The 18,427-nt window shown below is 38.8% G+C and overlaps 1 protein-coding gene across 6 annotated transcripts in view; it reads left to right on the top strand.

Moving 5' to 3' along the window:
* Window positions 1-17,681, top strand: part of fam49al (family with sequence similarity 49 member A, like) — a 92,476-nt gene extending 74,795 nt beyond the window's left edge. For 3 of the 6 annotated variants that reach the window (XM_049475367.1, XM_007249270.4, XM_007249271.4), the window contains 10 exons: window positions 1,760-1,839; window positions 6,387-6,508; window positions 6,879-6,984; window positions 10,848-10,984; window positions 11,123-11,200; window positions 11,920-12,036; window positions 12,284-12,363; window positions 12,511-12,637; window positions 13,254-13,324; window positions 15,653-17,681. In XM_049475367.1, the coding sequence (XP_049331324.1) occupies window positions 1,767-1,839; window positions 6,387-6,508; window positions 6,879-6,984; window positions 10,848-10,984; window positions 11,123-11,200; window positions 11,920-12,036; window positions 12,284-12,363; window positions 12,511-12,637; window positions 13,254-13,324; window positions 15,653-15,716 (975 nt within the window). In that variant the 5' untranslated portion in view covers window positions 1,760-1,766 and the 3' untranslated portion in view covers window positions 15,717-17,681. Of the gene's footprint in view, window positions 1-1,111; window positions 1,195-1,759; window positions 1,840-6,386; window positions 6,509-6,878; window positions 6,985-10,847; window positions 10,985-11,122; window positions 11,201-11,919; window positions 12,037-12,283; window positions 12,364-12,510; window positions 12,638-13,253; window positions 13,325-15,652 lie in introns of those variants that run through there. The other 3 variants (XM_049475368.1, XM_007249273.4, XM_049475369.1) reach the window with 3 other exon arrangements.
* Window positions 17,682-18,427: the final 746 nt, after the last annotated feature.

The following is an 18,427-nucleotide window of genomic DNA, read 5'->3' as shown; positions in this document are numbered from 1 at the left end:
ATCCATTTTCTAAAAAATCCATCCTATTGTAGCAAAAATTTTCAGAACCACCTGTTATCATATACAGTCATATGAAAAAGTTTGGGCACCCCTATTAATCTTAATAATTTTTAGTTCTAAATATTTGGGTGTTTGCAACAGCCATTTCAGTTTGATATATCTAATAACTGATGGACACAGTAATATGTGCAAAAGCATACCTCAGGCGACTCTGTTTGTGGCGTGTTTGCAGAAATGGCTTCTTTCGCATCACTCTACCATACAGCTTCTCCTTGTGCAAAGTGCGCTGTATTGTTGACCGATGCACAGTGACACCATCTGCAGCAAGATGATGCTGCAGCTCTTTGGAGGTGGTCTGTGGATTGTCCTTGACTGTTCTCACCATTCTTCTTCTCTGCCTTTCTGATATTTTTCTTGGCCTGACACTTCTGGGCTTAACAAGAACTGTCCCTGAGGTCTTCCATTTCCTTACTATGTTCCTCACAGTGGAAACTGACAGGTTAAATCTCTGAGACAACTTTTTGTATCCTTCCCCTTAACAACTATGTTGAACAATCTTTGTTTTTAGATCATTTTAGAGTTGTTTTGATGAGCCCATGATGCCACACTTCAGAGGAGATTCAAATATGAGAACAACTTGCAATTGGTCACCTTAAATACCTTTTCTCATGATTGGATACACCTGGCTATGAAGTTCAAAGCTCAATGAGGTTACCAAACCAATTTTGTGCTTCGGTAAGTCAGTAAAAAGTAGTTAGGAGTATTCAAATCAATATAATGATAAGGGTGCCCATACTTTTGCGCCTGTCAATTTTTGGTTTAATGCATATTGCACATTTTCTGTTAGTAGAATAAACCTCATTTCAATCCTGAAATATTACTGTGTCCATCAGTTATTAGATAAATCAAACTGAAATGGCTGTTGCAAACACCCAAATATTTAGAACTAAAAATGATTAAGATTAATAGGGGTGTCCAAACTTTTTCATATGACTGTATATGCTTAGTGTTTGCCTCCTCTGCTTATGTCCAGAAACAGACAGCTTAACCACGTGGAGATAAAAGGTCATGTTGCATTTTGTACTGTATGCATCTGTTGTCTCCCTTGCCCAGGTTTGCCGGCCATGGGGAACCTCATTAAGGTCCTTGGCAAGGATTTAGAGAACTGTCCACATTTTTTTCTGGACTTCGAAAGTAAGTGTCTGCTGCTGTGTGGTGTGATTGTGGTGCGTCACTGTGTGTATATGTAGGTGTGTGTGTATTGTGTGTGTGTGTGTGTGTGTGTGTAAGTGTGGGTGTGTAAAAGATCAGGGTGGATGTGCTGAGGTTGGAGACGGTGTGGAAAGCGAGGATACGAGGATGGTGACTGGCAGTGTGATGGATTTGGTGTTTTTTGGAGAAAAGCTTGTTTAGAAAATGATGGGAACAGAGAGAATGAAGATGAAGGACAAAAAGAAAGAAGATGAAGAAGAGGAAAAAGAAGAAGAGTGTGAATGTTTAATCATGACATCACCACCCCCAAAAAAGCCCCTGCACTCCTGCTCTCCAAGACCAACACCAATATCTAAGTCCATCCCATCCACACCCTACACCCTGTATGTCCCCCTGATTCCACACTCGTTCTGCACTCGCACTCATATACACACACACACACACACACACTCGCATGCACACACGTCCGCACTTCAAACACACGCGCGCACACACATCTCCCAGTCCCCTCCATCACCCACACACCTCTCCCTTCTCTCTCTTCCAGGGGGCTCATGGGGAATCTCCTGAAAGTGCTGGCTTGCGCCGAACTTGAGCATGGCCAAATAGTTTTCCTTGACTTTGAACGTGAGATCATCAGCTTCTTATTTTTGAGTTTTGATGCTTTCTGTTTGATTTAGTTTTAAATTTGTATGTTTTTTTGTTTTGTTTTAATCACTGTTCCTGCTGCTTCCCATTCACTGTCATATCAGCTTTCATTTCCTTTTCCTTCCCGCCTCATTTCCTCTATTTGTGCATAAATTGCTGGCATTCGAGCGTCTTGCAGTGTCCTCAACTGTGACTGCTGTCTTCTTTTTCATTATTTTCCAGGTCTAGTATAATTTCAACATTATCGTCAGAATGCCATGCTAATTTAAGCGGTTAGACTGGAAGCTAAACACATGCACAATAACCTCCATCTAACTTTATTTCTCCTCACCTTTCGTCTGTGTGCCTTCTGCAAATGCTAATGCCATCTGTTCTTACCACAAGGGTGTGTAGCGCGTGTGTGCGGGTGTGAGTGAGCGAGCGACTGTGAGGAAAGAGAACGAGAGAGAGAGAGAAAGAGCGAGAGCGTGTTGAATATGAGCTTGTGTCTGAACTGAGGAAGTGAGAATGGAGAGCAGGGATCTCCATTTCGCTCGGTTCTCTGTTTTCATGTTCAAAGCCTCCTTTAACTCCTTAACGTTTCTCTCCTTCCCAAATAACCACTCGTTTTCCAATACAATCCTGCACTCCTCTGCCAGTTCCACCTCTAACACCTCCTCTCTGGTGCTACACCACCCGAAACCTGCATGATGAACCAGAGAGCTCAGACAGGCTGCTGTCCACTCACTTATTAATGCTGTCTGGATTAGATTCAATTCATTAGCTATAATGAAGCAATACGCAGTAAGGCTGCACACGCTAATGTGCTCTGCTCAACTATTAGCGCTGATTATGACAAACTGCACTATAAATTCTAATAAACATCTATCGCATTTGTTTTTTCCATGCTCCAGCCATGATTCCATAACTTGGGGCTTGATTCCCAGTTCCTTTAAGATTTAAAGTAATGGATGAAAAGATTGACAGAAATTTCTGGTTGCCATGTAGAAAGAAACTAAAGAATCATAAAGAAGATATTAAAAGAAATAATATAACATTGCTGTCAGGCACAAATGTTGCATCTCCAAAATGACAATTCTACAAGAAAAGGGGGGGGGGGGGGACATATTTAGAGCATTTGTAAAATGGAAATGCAAGCTTTTTGTCAGACATCAACAATATCACAATATCAACAATAGCACACAACTGTAGCACACAAGTTTTTGCAAACTTAAAACTGTAGATTACCCAGAGTAAAATGTTTTAGAAGTACAGTTGCAGAATGTGTATATTTAAAGCTGAATGTTGGGTCATGTTTAAAGCTTACCATTTATTTTCTATTAGTGAGATCATACTTGTGTACTAAAGCATATGCCATTAATATTTGCATAGTGGCAAACTGTAAAAAGATAAGGATAACTATAATTAGATAAAGCATAGTCCAGCTCATTAGCTCAGTGTTTTAAACAACTATAAACAAACTTTTTGACAAAAAATAGAGCTACAGGTCATTAGGTTGAATAGTATTTCTGCCTTATGATTCAGCATTCTTAAAGCTTTTCCCATTCTCACAACAGTTGCTTGAAACATCAATTACCATTTAAAGGAGCAAGTGGGATAGATGTTTTTTAGTAATTTTGAGTATTTGTATCGTTCCATTAAATTTGGACACAACGTTAAAAAAACTGCCAGAATCAAATAACATAGAAAAAATAATTAAATATATTCTTTGATTTATTGAAATTAGAAAATGTTCAAGGCAACATTCTTCACAGGTTTTTGGAATGTATTGAACTAGAGGGCACTAATGTTCACCAGAGCCTTCAAGTTTAGATAAATCTGAAAATCTATGAGTAAAAGTAAACCCAAGGGCAGCTTAGAAAAAAAACAGACAGCAGCCTTCATTGCTCTTTACTGGATAGGGAAATGGTCACCTCTGTCATGGCTCTCGTACCTTTTTTAAAGTTTTTTTAATAACGATTTTGCACACAAAACTGAGTTAGTACTTTTCAACTCTGTCGTCATTCTTGGAATTTTAAATGAGCTTATAAGAGTCTTATAATGATTTCCCTTTTAAAATTGACAGTTTGTATACTGAATGATTAATTATACATTTGCAATTAATGGATTATTTTAATGAATAATGGACATGCCATTTACTTTGTTACAAGCTACACAAGTTGCTCAGTTGGCTCAGTGTTTGAGTTCTCATCAGTGTTGTTAGATGCAGACTGGATGGGGCAAAGTCACACGACTATGCATGCAATATAGTATGTTTTTAAGAGGAAATTGCATGAACACACCCATATAACCCACAGCCGTATAAGCTAAATAACTAGGTTAGAGGTTCTAAATGTCTGTTTTAATTAATTTCGCTTAAGGCAGCCTAGCTCTACTGCAAACATGATCTTGTGACTGCAGTGAACGACAGAACAAAGTGAAACAAAAGACACTGAGAGATGCTACCAGAATATTGGATAACCTTCGCAGAAACAGAGTATTTTTATCTTCAGACTTTCTCTAGAGTTACTCAACACATGCGCACCCCTTCTCAAAAGATCAAATGGGGGGGAAAAAAGAACAGTAAATAGAGCCTGAGGTGGAATGACTGGGAGGATCCCATTGGCAACAATTCTCAAGCTCACTGTCTGTGTGTGAGAGTGTGTGTATATAGGCCTGGGGTAAGCACTGCTGCATGTTTGCTCAGCTGATAGCACAATGGCTGTTGGCCACAAACATGTGCAAGTGTATCCATCCAAACAGGCACAGATGGAGAAAGAGAGAGAGAACGAGAGAGTGTCAGTTTAATAAAGTCATTATGTCCGGCTTTATTACAGGATGTATACTATGACACTCCAATCAGAGTAGAGCTGCCCATTAAACCAGGCTGTGGCATGGCCTTGTCTAATGCTGTTGACTACTTTGCCACGTGTTGTGATTGTAATTTTACTTAAAAATGTCACATTAATGGCAACAAATTGACCTGCATTGCTGAATATGCACAAAAACCTGCTAAAAGAATGTGCTTAACTACTTTAAGTTGCACCTGTTGCTGAGACAGATGCACCAATGCACATAAACAGCTTGTCTAGTTTCTCTAGAGAAGTAATTTTTTCTATTAGAAAAGGACGCCATTGGACTCTAGTATAGCTATGTTCTCTGAAATGATGGTGCTCCATCCCATATTTTTGGATGAGCTGGGAATTTGGGGATGAGGGGAATTTATACTCACTATCCTGACTAACATCATCTCTGGATGAACCCCAATTCCTTTATCCATATAATAATAGAGTATATTGCGACAAATGCAGAAAATAACTCTTAGTCCTGGTGGCCAAGTTAAGGAACTATCTGACCTGAGAAGGGCAATGGTGGGCAACAGATATTTATAAGCATTAGCAAGTTCAGTGGCTACTATTACTGTATAATGATATATAGAGCTCAGATACCCAGCAGTTTTAAATGAACCCTAGAATACTAGTGGGTGAGGAATGTCAATTTAATGTCAGTGACATTGGATTGTAATGAAATTAGGTTGAAAGCATAAAACAGATTGACGTCAAACGTTTTGAATTTAAGTTAGAAACCAAACTTCGTTTGGCAATCAGAGTTACATATCTGTCAAAAAATCTCTTGACTTAAAAAAAAGGACTTCTTTGTCCAGAGATTCTTTGTCCAGAATCTCTTGAGCAATAACGTCACATAAAGGCCTGATTTAAACCCGACATTAGTCCAAACCCCAGAGATGCTGCGTTGGGTGCTAAAGCCCCTTCTGGCCCCAGAAAGAAGACAAAAGCCCTGCAGATACAATGAACAGTAGTTGTACAATGTGCCCAAACCAAGGTCCTATTAGTCACACCCAAGCCAAACTCCCTAGTGTATCTGCTCATCCATTCATCTCCTCAGATCCCGCCCAAGAGCTATTTCAACTACAACAAATCCTCCAATACTCTCCAACAGAACTTAAATCCTCCTCATGTATTCCCGCCTCGGAATAACACCGTAGTCATTACCAAACTAATCTGTGCGGATTTATAAAACCCATCTCTCAATGGCTTTGGACAGAGTGCTTTCTCTCTTTCCTTCTCTCTTTCTCTTTCTCTCTCTATGTCCCTGAGCGAGTATCTCTCTCTCTCTCTCTCTCTCTCTTATTGGGTGCCAAAGCCCGAGATGATAATCCAATATTAACACCAAAATTAGCTCACAGCACGAAGCCTCCAGCTCCCTCTTTGCTCAGATTGGACTTTAAAAGTAGACCTCCATTTCTGATCAGCGCCAGAAACTGGGTGTGTTATTTGGTTTGCTGCCATCGACATGAATCAATGCTAATGTAACTACAAGGCCAGTTAAAGCTATTGGCTACCAGTGAGAAAGGAAGGAACGGGAGCCTGTGCCTGACAGAGGTGATAAATAATCCAGGTGGCCAAAGGAAACTTAACCGGAAAGGACGTTGGTTGTCTTTGCCTTTAATTCATGATTCCTTTGACTTTGACTTCCAATAAATTCTGACACTCCGACCCTGTTCCGCCCGCGCTCTGCTCCTCCAGATGCACAGCCCACGGAGGCGGAGACGGCCGTCTGGAACCAGGTCAGCGCCGTGCTGGAGGAGGCTCACGGGATCCTAGCAGAGCTACAGTCCTACAACGGAGCGGGGCAAGAGATAAGAGAGGTGAGGACATGTCTCTGAGGTTTAAATGGCTCACGCTAACACGGCTGGAAAAATCCACTATTCGGTTCCACTTTATGAATAAATACACACTAATGGGTTGGTTTTACAGGCCCAGTGGCATATGCTCGGAGTGCTGTGGTGTAACTCGAGCGGGTACTTGGGGTTTACTCAGCTGTGAAATTTCTCTCAGATCCCTCAGATCAAAGGAGGCAGGCTGTGGAAGCTCAATTAGAGATGGAGAACGAACCAACAAATGCTGATAAAGCCTTGAAGCAGCAATCAATCTATCTGTTTACCTACACCTAGCTTCAGAGGATGCAGCATCACTGATAACAACCCCTAGTTCTTAAAATGTGTTTGTTTTTTCCAGGCTATTCAGAACCCCAATGACCTCCAACTACAGGAGAAAGCCTGGAACGCCGTGTGCCCTCTAGTGGCCAAGCTGAAGCGCTTCTATGAATTTTCACTCAGGTTAGGTGAGTAGGTGTCCAGCTTGTTTTGTTAAACATTTACACTTACATCTTTTTTTGGATTGGGTAAAAAAAAGAAAAGGATGTCATAACTTATATATTTTCAGATTTTGCCAGCTTTATTATTTTATATTTCCTATCATGCATGCATTGCAGGACAGGGAGGACAGTTTTAGCTCAAGTTGGCATTTAATGAAAATGTGGTTAAAAGATTTTAAGTGGTTCATGATGACCTTCTCAGCTAAATATGGAGACAGGCTTAATGAATATTAAGTCAAATTAATATTATTATTAGCTAAACATTCAGCATGTGTCTTGTCCCTTGAAAACAAAATAAAACAGTCTGAAGGTTGTAAGGTTCTTAAAGGGGCGGGGTTATTCCAACACAATTGAGTGGACAGGGAATTCTTTGACATGTATAAATAGCTTAATTATTCCATAAACTACGGACAACATTTCTCCCAAATTCCAAATAAAATATTGTCATTAAGAGCATTTATAACAAAAAGAAATGCAGAGCGTTCAGGCCTCAAATAATGCAAAGAAAACAAGTTCATATTCTTAAGGTTTTATGAGTGTAGAAATCAGTATTGGGAGGAATAACCCTGTTTTTTAATTACATTTTTCATGCATCTTGGCATGTTCTTCTCCACCTGTCTTTTACACTGATTTTGGATATTTTCACTCCTGGTGCAAAATTTTAAGCAGTTCAGCTTGGTTTGATGGCTTCCATATTCCTCTTGATTATATTCCAGAGGTTTTCAATTTGGTAAAATAAAATAAACTCATTATTTTCAAGTGGTATCTTATTTTTCTTTCCAGATGACCAGACAGCACCCAAACATATCAAAGAAAACTTTTTGAATAAAAAGTGCAAAAACTGTGTTAAAGTGAAGGTTAACATTCCTCTATATTTCAGATTTAATGTTGTAAAATGTGTTTAAATTACATACACTGCAGGGCACAAAAGAAATGTTATATTGATTTTGAGATTAAAATAAGTGAGGTTTGCATGTCCAGGGCTTGAGCCAACATGGCTGCAGTGTACAGGGACAGCAGCAGCAGCAGTGCAGATGAAAGAGCCCAGGCAGCTGCTTCCCCCTCCATTGCGACTGACTGACCTCGCAGCAGCGTCACCATGGTTACCGCAGCGGGCAGAGTGTAGCGGGTAGACTAGGCCGAGCTTCCGCCCTCCACGCGCTGAGTGTGCAGCAGATCCGGGGGCTGATAACTGCTGGCCTCACACTTCTCCTGTGGCTGTGCTGACTTAGAGGCAGGATGCAGTTACAGCCGGTAATGCAGCACTACAGCCTTTCCCTACAGACCATTCCTAACCTGCAGACTATGCTGCAGTGCATGCTGGAGATTGTAGTCTGGTACAGCAGATTGGGAAAAGGGCCAATATTACTATGAATAACTAAATCATTTCGTCCAGACTGGATTTTTCTGCAGGCTGGCCGGTTGGATGTGGCCTGTGGTGGGTCTTGTGTTTGACGCGTGCCGTAGTGAAACAACTTTAGTTATAGAGATGTGTGCAAAAGTGTGAAGAATTAAACAACCAAAGGAAGAATTTAACTAGTTTTGACCAAAGCAAACCAACTATAGGTGTAAAAAAAACTTGTTTTGCAGCTAGTTAGGCAGCTTACAGTTTTTGGTTAGTATAATGTTTTATGAATGTTATAATTAAAGCTCTTAGAATGTTGAACTGTTTTCTGTTCTCAGAACATTTTTATTTAACGTATTTAAGCGTTCTGTTAACATTGCTGCACTTCCCTTGTGTCAGTGTTTTAATTTGTAGTTTCCATTATGTTAATATTTGTGTAGCTGGGAACATTACCTAAGAAATGCTCTAATAACGTAACAGAATCTGGATAATAAGCCTCAAAAAGAAACCACATATTTAAACAGATGTTTTATATACGTTTTAGGAAAGCAGTTAATATTCCATCAGCCTAAAAAACAATGTTTAGATCCAGATTTCCCCTGGATGCCCCCAGCAGCCAACATGTTTAATTCCCTTAACAACTCCTCTGATTTAACCTCATTAAGCACTGAGTTTAACAAACCAGGTGCTGATATTATTATAACTATGCATATTACCAGCAATAAATAAGAACACTGCTTTTGGTATTGATGGTATTTGATGTTTATTCTAATAATTCTAATGATCAAATAATAAATATTTTAGGATCAAATAAACACCCAGAAAATGAGCTTTGAAATTCAAATTTTCACAGGTGCCTGGAATCTTTGCACAGTACTGTATATTATACTAAATTATACATATAATCTAATTAAACACCATTGCAAACATATTTCTGGCACTGCTGACTGTTACAGTCAGTAATGCCGCACAGCAGCCTTTCCCGATGGGCCACCGTAGAGCACCTGACTCAGGAGAAACTTAACACACACCAAGTCAATTAACTGATGACTGCAGAAAAAAAAAACACAAATACACACACCCACGCCCTCCTCAGCACATCCTGGTACTCTCCCCTCCATCCCCGCATATCCGCTCCCCGGCTAACGGCTCTGGAGAGTCGAGTTTCTCAGCAGCAGGCCTCTAGATAAAACATATCAGCTTGTTATTTATGGAAGCGCTGCTGCATATTTCATGAGCTGAAGGGATCGCTCCTCTGGAGACACATGCTAAAGCATACTAATGACATTAATAGGCAGCTCGGCTTCAGCGGCTGGGCTCGAGACCCGTCATTATAGGCACAGACGCAGTAGATACCATTAACATCAGCCTCTGCGCTTTGTTATTGTACAGTTGCATCCCTGAGATTGCGTTTTTCCCAGGCCATTAAGGCGTCATTAACTAAACAGTTTAGCACATAAAATGAACATGCATGAGTATCAGTGAGTGGATTTTACAATGTACTGTACCATTAGGAACCTGGAGATGATTATTAAAGCTGTATTCCTTCATCTCCTGCAGAAGAGCTTACAAATAGCTTTATGAACCTGGCTTTAAAAGAGGTTACCAGCTAGTGTACTTCAGCCTTTTGTGATACCAGACATCTCACCTCTCCCACAACCCTTAGGATTCTCCTGTGTATCGATAGCAGCCCTAATGCCTGCATATCCTTTACAATATATTTGAAATCGGGACATTGTATATCTGGCTCACTGGACACATTTTGGGAGCAATTCTGATTGGTTTCTCCTTGTGCTCAGTAGACCTATCAGTGTTCTCTATGGGTGGGATATACAACCTAATTAGTCTGACTTTATGCTCTCTACACTCAACAGTGATCGTTGTGGGTGCAATTTTTCTAAAATAATAAATAGCATGACCCCTGCCTGTAATATACATGTTAAATATATACAGCTCTGGAAAAAAGTGATCACTTCAGTTTCTGAATCAGTTTTTCTAATTTTGCTATTAATATGTTTATGTTTGGGTAAAATTAACATTGTTGTTTTCTTCTAAAGACAGTTCAAAAATCAATATTTGGTGGACTAACCCTGTTTTTTAATCAAAGTTTTCATGCATCTTGGCATGTTCTCCTCCACCAGTCTTACACACTGCTTTTGGATAACTTTATGCCACTCCTGGTGCAAAAATTCAAGCAGTTCAGTTTGGTTTGATGGCTTGTGATCATTCATCTTCCTCTTGATTATATTCAAGAGGTTTTCAATTTGGTAAAATCAAATCAATTTTTTTCCAAAGCTGTATGTACTGGCTGCTAGCAAATAAATTAGAATATAGTATTTCTTTTAGTCACAACATTTTAGCTGAGCAGAGGCAGGGCTTCTGAAGAAATACATGAATTTATGGATGGGGTGAAGGCTTTATGCTGCTACTAATTTGCAGGGTATATAATGTTTGATTCAGTTCTGTGCAATCTTCATTTTTGCAGAGAATGCCCTGCGCAGCCTCTTGGAGGCGCTGACGAGCCCTCCGTACGCCCCCATGCAGCATCTGGAGAGGGAGCAGGCTCTGGCTAAGCAGTTTGCAGAGATCCTGCATTTTACCCTTAGCTTTGATGAGCTCAAGGTGAGATTAAAGCATAACCTGCTGTTAGGCATACACATTTATTTTTCAAGTAGAGATGTGATCTGTTTTCATAGCAGATGTTTTAAGCATGACATACTGAGTGTGATTAGATGATGTGAGATGTACTGTCTTTCCTAGATGACAAACCCAGCCATCCAGAATGACTTCAGCTACTACAGGAGGACCATAAGCAGGAATCGGCTGAACAATCAGCAGGTAACTTACCTTGGGTCATTCAGCCCTGCTTCTGCTGGGCTGCTTTGATTGGAGAGGGCAATGAGGATATATATAGATATATATAGATATATATAGATATAATATATATATATATATATAAATAATATTTAGTCAAAAAAGGAGACTTACACATGGAGTATGCCATCTCATCTGCTGGTGTTGATCCACTGTGTTATATCAAGTCAAAAGTGCAGTGTTTTCCTTGAAAATCTTACAGCATTTCATGCTTCCCTCTGCTGACAACTTTTTTGGAGATGTGGATTTCATTTTCCAGCAGGCTTTGGCACACTGCCCACACTTATATAGAATTCTTATATAAAATTCTAATTTTCTGAGATATTGATTCTAGGGCTTTCATTGTAGCAATCAACAATAAAAGAATAAACTATTACAATAGATTACTTTTGTGTGTGTAATACATCTACATAACATGAGTTTCACATTTCAAACTGAATTAAAGTAACGTTGAGATGCACTAGTGTATATATAATATATAAGCAATATATATGCTATATATGTATATTATACACAGACCCCAACTCAGTGTTCAAGTATTAGAATAGAAGTTTAAAAAATGTGGTGGTAGAATGCCTGTGTGTGTGTTTCTGCTGAGCTGGATGTGCTCATGTAAATGAACCATGTGTGGAGCTCCAGAACCTGCAAACTAACCAATATCTGTATCCAATATCTTTCTGCAGCTTGAGGCAGAGAATGAAGTCAATAACGAGATGGCCAATCGGATGTCATTGTTTTATGCGGAAGCCACACCTATGCTGAAAACCTTGAGTAATGCCACAACTAAGTTTGTGTCAGAGGCAAGTACAAGTACATTTTTTATATATTATCATGATCTAATATATAAATGTTTAGTGAAATCTGTATATTTTATTTTATTATTCTACTGTTGTCAATACTGTTTTCTGCACCCAAGTTTTTTACTTACCTGTACACCAACAAAAAAAAAAAAAACTTGAATATATAAGATATATATTCTGCTGCCCTCTAGAGGGTGTCTGTGCTATTTCATTTACCCTGTTAAATTGTCTATAATTGTCATTACAGAACAAGACTTTGCCCATCGAGGACACCACAGATTGCCTGAGCACTATGGCCTGTGTGTGCCGGGTCATGCTGGAGACTCCGTAAGTGTTCCTTTCCTAAGAGAGAACAAATAAGTTGGCATAGTTTTTGACAGTGGTGTTCTAAGAGCATCTGAGAACATTTTTTGTTTTGAGTTGTACTGGCATTCTTTAGAGTTTCACAGACTTGGAACTGTTCCGTTTGTGCAGGGAGTACCGGTGCCGTTTCACCAACACAGACACCATGCTGTTCTGTATGCGTGTGATGGTGGGTGTCATCATCCTCTACGATCACGTTCACCCCGTGGGTGCCTTCGCTAAAACCTCCAAGATTGATGTAAGACACTTTGACATTCTAAATCCTGTTGTTTTGCTTTTTTCACTTCAAAAGAAAAAATACTTTTTACCTGAATGAAAGTTCAGATTTACAACATTTAACATTTTTTTTCTTTTTATGGGTCATACGAGTCTTTAGTGTGAACACACCTCTGTTCGGAAAGGCATGTACAAAATCATGTGCAAAAAAAAAAAAAAAAACCATTATGGACATATTAGGCACCAAAGTGAATTAAAATCTCATTTAAAATGTAATGTGTTCACATTGTTCCATATAGTCCAGATTTATATATTTAAAAAAAATAATTGTGCCATTTCAAGCATGTAATATGATTGTAGCTATAATCATATTTACAGAGCTTAGGGTTTTGTTTCCATTGTGTGGCCATCCTCAAAATACTATCATACCATTCAATTATTTTATCGTTAATGAGGTAGAGCAACACACAACACTTCATTACTCTACACCATATGTGTGTATGTATTTATGTGGGTGAATTGTGCAACAGTATTGGGTATTCTGTCTGTGGGTGTGTTCACTGTCACAGCAGGGGGTTAGGATCAGAAAGGGCTGACCTTTCTCTAAAGTGGTATGTGTTTGTGTGTGTGTTGTGCAGATGAAGGGCTGCATCAAGGTGTTGAAAGAGCAACCTTCAAACAGTGTGGAGGGACTGCTGAATGCACTGAGGTGAGTTCTAGTGTAAGGAGTGGGTGTGTGCGCGTATAATATATGCTCAAATGGCGCAATATAATATAGAACTCAGCTTTCCTATAGATTTTTTTTTTTTTTTTAAGAATAAACTATTTTTCCAACATGGAAAACTCAAAAATACAGCTCGAATTTGATGTTCTTCAGTAGGATAAAACTAAATGAATTAGACTAGACATACTGTATACTGTCCACTCCAAAAGTAATAAAACATAAGGCAAATCCATTTATTTCTGCTGTAGACTGAAAACGTTTGGGTTTAACAATGATATGAGACAAAATATAGCTTTTATTTCCAGTTATTTACATTTTTGTAAGCAAAAGTAATGGAGCATGTGACTGTCAGATGTGCCCTGATACAATGATTATTCAAACAATAAATAGCGCATATTGTCTACACTCATTTTCAGATTTGGATTTTGCCTGTGCGTTTATAGTAAAAGGTTCTAGAGAATGCTGTCTATGGGTGAAAAACAACTAATTGTGAAGCTGAGAGAAGATTCTAGTCAATCAGAGCCACTGCATGAATATAGGCCTTGGCCAGTACAATAGTTTGAAATGTCCTGAAGAAGAAAGTCATCACTTGTGTACTACGTAACAGATGTTGAACAGGTAGACCAAAGAAAACCGAAGCAGTTGAACCATTGTGCGTCCTGTAAGAAAAGACACAAACAATTGTTAGTGGCATCAACAATCTCCTGCTTGATGCAGTTATTGCAAGCAAAGGATCTGCAAATAAATATTAAAGTCTTACTTGCTATAATTTAAGTTTATCCAATACTTTTGCTTACTAAAATAATGAGTGGGTTCAGATAAAAGGTGCTATCTTCTGAACTGTGAATCAGATCCAGATATAAATAGCTGGAAGTCAAAACTGATATGTTGATCTGTTTTCTTATTAATATTTTAAAGTCAAACCCAAATGTTTTCAGTCCACAGCAAATGTAATGGATTGTTCTCACTGTTACAATGCCTTTGGAGGGGACTATATGTGCTTTTAGTTGCAACCATTGCCGACGCAGTTGTGCAAATGTACACACAGTTTGTGTCGTCCCTGTGGAGAATTACTGTTAATAGAAAACAAGACTCTTTAGCAGATAAACATTAAACAGTTGTTACTATGCCTAATACCAGGGGCATTGAGTTATAATGTAGTGGAACTGTGTTCTTTAGAATGATGGTGTTCCATCTAATACTTTTGGGATGAGTCGGGGAATTGTATGATGGCTACCTCAGCTTCTATGTCCTGACCTCATTAATAAATAGACAATAAAGAAAGTATATTTCACAAAAGCAGGATGGGGATCTTTAATCCCTGTAAATTACACAGAAATAATGAATGAGCAGCTGTCCCCATATTTATGTCCATATAGTCCATAAGATCTATTCTTACAGTAACTGCAAGGCTTTATTTAATCAGCAGCTTTACTTAGAAATAAAATCAATTTGAAGTAATTCTAATGTTAAATAGTCTTCTACATAAAGAGGCACTCGCTTGCCATGACTAAGACTTCTCAATAGTGTAGTATATGTACTGTTAACTACTATTACTGCTGAAGGGAAATAACTGGAAGAAGAAATCCACCAAGATTTCTATTGCCATGATTGCATCACACAATTCCATTAGCACTTTTATACAGTGCATCTCCTACTCTAACACTGTTCTAAAGGTGTTCTGCTTTGTGCATTATCTCGCTGATAGTAGCCGTTAAAAGATGGGTAAATGGTGTCCATGAATAGACAGTTGCACTAAGCTGTTATCTGAGTTATTGCAGTCAATGTGAGCAACTCTGACAATTTATTGTCGCCCTTTTATTATTACTGTAGGTTTTCTGTTTATTTCACCACACTGATGGCACTGCACAGTACCTACACTACTCAACTCTGCTTAGCTTTTTTTTTTTCTTTTGGATTAGGCAGATTTGGTACCTGATACCTTGAATCAGGTACTTTTTAATTTTAGTACCTGCTTACTTTTGGTTTAAAGCGAGATGAGTAGGTACTAAAATGTGGTACACAATGCACACATCAAGCACAAGCTAGTCTCAGTCACTTTTTGTTTTATCTGATGCACATTGGCAGCTCATAAAAGTATGCCATAGTCTTTTAAATACATACAAACATTATTTGGATTGGGGCAATAAAAGAAACCAGCAAGAGATGCAACATTTACCAGCTACATTTTGCCAGGTACTAAGAAGGGAATAGAGTCAAGTAGAGTCAAGTGTAGCATAGGTATCACACAGTGCCTTAAGTAAACTCTAGAGACTGCAATTAACAGTGCACTGTGCTGCTCTTCTCCTGCAGGTATACAACAAGACATCTAAATGACGACAGCACCTCTAAACAAATCCGAGCTCTGCTTCAATGAGAAGCTGCGATGCTCGGAGAGAGGCAAGAAAGAGAGAAGACAGAAGAGAGGAAAAGAGGATGCGACTGACAGAAGAAAAGATAAATGGCTGGCAGTCTTGGGTGAACCAACCTCAGAAACCTGTTTGTTTACAAGAATGAAATGCAAAATTATCTCAATTTCAATAACCTAAAAAGAGAGAAAGGAATATGAGAAAGTATATAGATATATAAATATATATTGTCAATTGTTCATCATGTCTCTGATTTTGTAAAAACATGATTTAAAAAAAAAAAAGATTATAGATATATATAAAAGTACAAACTGGAACATCCATGGCCTACCAGACAAGAACACTTAGAACTTTGAGGGGAAACAAATATATTAAAAACCACCATAAAATCAATAGAAATGAGTTCGTATACTTCTGAAGATTATTTTTGCACACAGAAAACGATGCCAACTCCCTTCTGCATTATATAAGAGTTTAAAATGGCTTGAAATGACGTGTACAGTTCAGCCCTGTTTCCATGTATTGAGACTCCATCGGATTTTTAAACACATTTGCGTCTTCATCGTTGACATGCTTCTTCCATTGCCATCCTCCTGGTGCAATTCTATTTCTTCCTGTGAAATACGGGATCCGTTTGTGACTCAAAGGCATCAAATCACACCATGCTATTTCTGCATTTCCCGACAGAAACCCACCAGTGATAATGAAGTGAGATTGATTTACGTTGCTGTGTGTGTATATATACTTAAAAAAAAGCACAGGATAGTTTTGTAAAGAAGTTACGCATTTTGTTAGACTTACTCACTAGTGCTGTACAGCAATACTCAACTGAGGTACCAACTGCAGTGGCAGTGATCTGTCTCAAATAAGCTGTTTGTGCCAATACAGGATGAACGACAAACGGAAAGCTGTACATATGAGATTGTGTATTAATTAGGGTTTTGATTTTCAGCTCCAGTGGATTGTAAGAGGAAAGGGCATTCTTGGAACTCTGAGTAAGCCATGAAACTGTCTTTCAGGAGCCACTCGCATTTTGCTCAGCGCCATAGCTGCTTCCTTACCTGCTTTTCATGTGTGGCCTGCTAGGAGTCCAGTACAGGGAGAGCGCAGCGGACTGAGGGGTGTGGTTTTAGGCCCATAACCAAATGAGCCGCTTTACACCAACCTCTTAACAATCTGCAGAAAAAAACACACAGCAAAGGACTGATTACACACTATTGCCAAATGTGACCACGACATTGCCTTTTACAACACACAATCAACTGACAGGCAGGTCCATTCTCCCGTAACACTGGAGATCATACTGATCATTTACACTCATACAAATACACACACACACACAAATACAAAAGGCGTAGAGCAGAAAACTCAGAATGTCTCGGTGTAAATATGTGAACAAGACTTTCCTCCAGGCGTCGAAGAGGCCTGCGAAAAACAAATGTGCTTAAATTCAGCTAGAGGATGTTTCTTTTAGTAAATTTTTAAAAAGCTTAAAAGAAAAAAGATCACGTCATCAAATGAGTGGGTATGAACAAAAAAAAATAAATTATTAAAAAAAAAAAGAAGAAAAGATTAAAACAACAAAATGCAGTGTTGTACTTTCGATGTCTATAGCCCTTAGTCTACCTTAATTTGATCTTACAGTATATTTTTTATACAGGGGTATGTTCACAGACATATTCTGTATAAATATATAGATGGCATGCTGTACAACTTCAGACAAGATTGTGTAAATACGGTGTTTTTATTCATTTTCAATTGTTCAGTGAATCTGAATTGGGTGTGTGTTGTCTGTAAGAAACCATGCATTTGGCTCGGACTATTGGACTTGCTGTAGTCATAGGTTCCAGATCTCCAACTTCATATTGGTGGGTAAAGAGAAGGGCAGCTTGGAAGGGGGAGGGGGGAACTGTCCATTTGCTTGTTATTTTGTACATTTTGTGCAACAATAAACTTGTCATTTATTACGTTCAGTTTTGTTTGTGATCTTCACTTCACTCTTTCTATGGGAGAAACTACACAGTTTTATACAACCCCTGGCAAAAAGTATGGAATCACCAGTCTTGGATGAGCACTCCTTCAGACATTTCATTCTGTAAAACAAACTCTGATCAAAAACATGATACAATAATAAGGTCATTCCAAAGTGCAACTTGTTGGCTTTCAGGAACACTCAAAGAAATGAAGAAAAAACATTGTGGAAGTCAGTGAATGTTACTTTTATTGACCAACCACAGGGAAAAAAATATGGAATCACTCAATTCTGAGGAAAAAAGTATGGAATCACTCAAATTGAAGGTAGAAAATAAGGACACACACAGTCAATTTCCTTTCCCTAAATGGACACCTGCCTCAGATTAGATCTGCTCGTTAGTCTGCAGTTAAAAACACCTGCAGTCATGACACCTTGGAGGGCTGCTGGACGAATTAGAGTGGCAAGAACCATGGCTCCAACAAGAGAAATGTCTCTTGAAACAAAAGAGAGGATTGTGAAACTTCTTGAAGAAGGTAACTCTTCACACATGGTTGCTAAAGATGTGGGCTGTTCACAGTCAGCTGTATCCAAGATATGGACCAAATACAAACAGCATGGAATGGTTGTTAAAGCCAAGCGTACTGGTAGACCGAGAAAGACATCAAAGCCTCAAGACAAGCAACTTAAGGCCATTTGTCTTGAAAACCGAAAAAGTACAACTAAACAGATGAAGCATAAATGGGA

The sequence above is a fragment of the Astyanax mexicanus genome, chromosome 3 (assembly GCF_023375975.1).
Source record: "Astyanax mexicanus isolate ESR-SI-001 chromosome 3, AstMex3_surface, whole genome shotgun sequence".
Lineage (NCBI taxonomy): Eukaryota > Metazoa > Chordata > Actinopteri > Characiformes > Acestrorhamphidae > Astyanax > Astyanax mexicanus.
The sequence above is the reverse complement of the archived record's forward strand: the minus strand, read 5'-3'. Positions and strand labels throughout refer to the sequence as shown.